The 3,734-nt window shown below is 42.9% G+C and overlaps 1 protein-coding gene across 1 annotated transcript in view; it reads left to right on the top strand.

Annotated features, from left to right (window-relative positions):
- rif1 (replication timing regulatory factor 1) overlaps positions 1 to 3,734 on the top strand; it is a 28,480-nt gene that overhangs the window by 21,171 nt on the left and 3,575 nt on the right. Inside the window, exons 29-32 of the mRNA XM_016534434.1 lie at positions 74 to 134; positions 249 to 3,218; positions 3,374 to 3,496; positions 3,600 to 3,686. Coding sequence (XP_016389920.1) covers positions 74 to 134; positions 249 to 3,218; positions 3,374 to 3,496; positions 3,600 to 3,686 — 3,241 coding nt within the window. The remainder of the gene's footprint in view (positions 1 to 73; positions 135 to 248; positions 3,219 to 3,373; positions 3,497 to 3,599; positions 3,687 to 3,734) is intronic.

The raw sequence follows: 3,734 nt of genomic DNA, 5'->3' as shown, positions 1-3,734 counted from the left end.
TGTGTGTATATATATATATATATATATATATATATATATATATAACCCTCTGTAAAAAAAAAATTCTTTTTAGGGACAAATTGACAAAAGATGAAAAGCATCAACCAGAGGAAGAGGCTGATGTTCAGCTAAAAGTAAACAGCTTTTTTTTTTTAACTCTGGCACTGCTGTTTTGATTGTGGAGGATATGTGTGCATGCTTTCTGTTAAGGGAATTAATTGGTTCTAATGTTGTTTCCTCCCCCCAAGGAGGTTGCCGCAAGTGAGGAACCAATCACAGATGTTAAAGTAACCCAAGAAGGCACCAGATCAGCCGTAGAAACACCAGAGAAAGCTACGCAAAATAAAGATCAAACTTCAGAGAAGAATCAGTCACCATCGAGTGACATCTCAGTTGATGTGAGTGGGCATGAGAAAAGTGGAATCGAGGGGACCAGCCCTAATGTTTCAAGTTCATCTGATATGATATCCGGTACACCACCTAAACCCAATAGCAGGCGTCAGTCATTTATAACCTTAGAGAAATATGTTGAAGGGAAATCACCAAGTCCTGCAAGTGTTGCATTTGCTGGTCCACACACCCGCAAATCGAGTAGGCTGGATTCTTCAAAGGCATCAGAGTCTACTCCAAATAGCTCACAACTTCAGACTACAAAAGAGGACTCTGAGGAATCTCGTAAGAGGAGCAGCACTGACCCATCTGCTCAAAATGAGGAAGCAAAAGTGGAGGCAAAAGATGAGACGTTAACGGGAGGTCATCACGTTGAAGGTACAGATGAGGAAGAGGATGATGTGGTCCCAGATACCCAGACCCAATTATCTGGTGAAGCGTCAGGTTTTAAGAACAGTCCTGTGTCTAAAGCCAATGCAGAGGAACAAGATTCTCCTGAAAAAGATTCACAGAGTCTTGCTGATTCTCAAGCTAGTCAAGAACCAAGAAGGTCAGGCAGACGGCGAAGTAAACCTGTACGCCCAGGGGAAGATCCAGGGGAGATGTCAAGCAAATGTCAAGAACAAGTTGCAGACTCTGCATTGACAAATACACAGAAGCCATTACTGTCTCCAACAAGTAGCACTTTGACTGGAAGAAGGAGAAGTAAGGTTATTGAAGACAGTAAAGCTGAAGGAGACAAGCTGAACAAAAGAATTAAAGGAGAGCTTAGTCAAAGTAATTCACAGATTTCCTCTGCAGAATCTTCACAGGCAGTTCCACAGGCAATAGTTATGCCTGGTAATAAAGAGCTAAGCCAGTCTGAGCCCTCTTCCGAGAGTTCTCCTGTAACTCAATCAGATAGCCAAAGCAAAGAGAGATTGCCAACTCTCAATGAGTCTGAGGGTCTGTCACCAGGTAGACCTACGAGGAAGACTAGAGCGCACCTTGAGGAGTCAACAGACAAGAAGGCAGATGAAAACTCTCAAAATGATCCTCAAAATGTTGCATCCGCTTTGCAAAAGAAACATTCACTGACACCTCTTTCTGATTCTGAGGCTGATAGCCAGCAAACTGTCCGAACACGAAGAATAAGGAGATCTGAATTTCAATTACTGGAGCTGTCTGGTTCACAGACCAAAGTCGACTCGAGTCAGACAGACTCTCAAACACTCACAATGGTGAAGGGTAGAGCTATGAGGAGGAGAGCTGCAGAAGAAGAGACAGACTCTACTAGAGATGCCACATCAATTGTAAATGCTGAGGAGTTAAGTGCAAGCCAAGATTTCTCTGAAGGTCTTGGTAGATACAGAACTCGAAGATCTAAATGTTTGTTGGCTCCTACCGACAATACAGAGTCTGAAATCTCTGATAGCCGAGAAGACGGACCAAGGCCTAAAAAGAGACTGCGGAAACCATTATCCACAGAGGTGCTACTAGTTGCCACAGAACCAAAAGGTACTGAGATTGTGCCACATATGGAGGGTGTTGATGTTTCAATAGAGATGTCACAGGATGAGGCAGATCATGAAACCAGTTTGAATATTTCAGTCAGTGAAACCAAAGAAGAGCTCCCTTCCCCTGATGGTGCACCACATGAACAGATTACCTCTGAAAAAGGAGCAGAAGATGCCAAAATTGAGACGAAATTGAAAACTGATACGGATGAAAAGGAGACCATTAGTAAGAAGGCAGAGGGTGAAGAATTGAATTCGTCTTCACAGATTGGATCGGAAGATTTAACCCAGAAGACTGACATTTTGCGTAAATGCCCACATACCAGGGGACGGGGACGTGGGCGTAGACGATCGAGAACATGCAACTGCTTTTCAAACAACCGTGACGTGTTCTCACAGAACAGTGACTTCCAAGAATCGCAGGATCTGAAAAATGAGCAGGTTACACTTGTCTCTGATGCCCCGAACTCTCAACCTGAGCAGTCAAGCTCAACATTTGTATCAGAGAAAAGCAAGAGCTCAGCAATTTCAGATGTCTCAGATTTTGATGTTCAGCCATTTTCAGCCTTGCCTGCACAGCTCCCATCTGAGGTTTTGCCTTCTGAAAGTCCCATTGCAAAGCTTGGTGTAATTGTTTCTCAGCTATCTGAAGCACAGGAAGGAGCACAGCTTGAATTGTCCAAACTGACCGATAAAACAAACAAGGAGCATCTAGAGGTCCCGGAGGCAGAGACAAATCAGTTAGGGAGTTCTGGGTGCGCAGGTAGTCAAAAGCACGAAGGAGAAGATAGATTGGAAAACACTTCAGTAGGTCAAGAACCTCTCCAGAGTTCAACACCTCAAGACACATCTCCAAGTCAAGGTCGCCCAGTGGAAGATGCACCTATATGCCAAGAGCAACTAGAGTCTTCCCATGTCCAGCAGGAGGATGCAGTTAACCCAGCAGTGAAGGAATGTGAAGACCTTGCTGTTTCAGAGCCAAGTGGAGAAAAGGTGGTGTTGCCGGAAGAGTCAAATGGCAAAGAATTGCTTGACAAGGATGTGGCTCTTGACAAGAAGGATGAAGACACCCGGATAGACAACCGCAATCTTCCTATGGTTGCACAAGAGTCGTCGTCTGTGCCACCTCAGAGTAGTACATCTGAAGCCTGCTTAGATTCTCCACCCAAGCCTAAACCTTTGGACGCTCTCAGTGGAGAGCTAGAGCTTGGCCAGAGTCCGAGCAGAAACCGATCTTGTGTCTGGTCACCATCCGCTTCTCCGTCTACCAGTATTCTGAAGAAGGGACAAAAGAGAACATGTGAAGAGGATACACCCTCCCCCCTTCCTAAGGTATTTGACAGTATACTTGTAATATTTAGGACAATGGACTTAAAAACATACAAGTGTAATGTAAGCTTATTTTCTAATTTTATAAAACCTTATGTGTAACATATATATATATATATATATCATTTTTTAAATTTATTTATTAATTTTTTTTGCAGTCTCGTCGAGTGTCTTTTGCAACTCCAATTTATCATCAAGAACTGGCTGATGATATTGATCGACGTAGTCCAGTTATTCGCACAAGCTCGCCTAGGTCAAAAGTCTTGAGTGGGCAGTCGAAGGTGTGTGATACTAGTTTTTAAATTATTACGTCTTGGATATAAAACTGTGATTCAATTTAAACTTTTCATGGGTTATTGTTAAATTTCTTCAATTTCATTACAGTATATCACTACACCCACAAAAGGCTATTCAAGTCTAAGTCCACGTAACCTCCGTAGCCCTGGATCCAAAAGCTCTAAAAAATGCCTGGTAATTATTTTCTTGCCTTGTACTTAAATTGCTAAAAAAAAAATCCTG

The sequence above is a fragment of the Sinocyclocheilus rhinocerous genome, unplaced genomic scaffold, assembly GCF_001515625.1.
Source record: "Sinocyclocheilus rhinocerous isolate Xijiao unplaced genomic scaffold, SAMN03320098_v1.1 scaffold3807, whole genome shotgun sequence".
Classification (NCBI taxonomy): Eukaryota; Metazoa; Chordata; class Actinopteri; order Cypriniformes; family Cyprinidae; genus Sinocyclocheilus; species Sinocyclocheilus rhinocerous.
The sequence above is the reverse complement of the archived record's forward strand: the minus strand, read 5'-3'. Positions and strand labels throughout refer to the sequence as shown.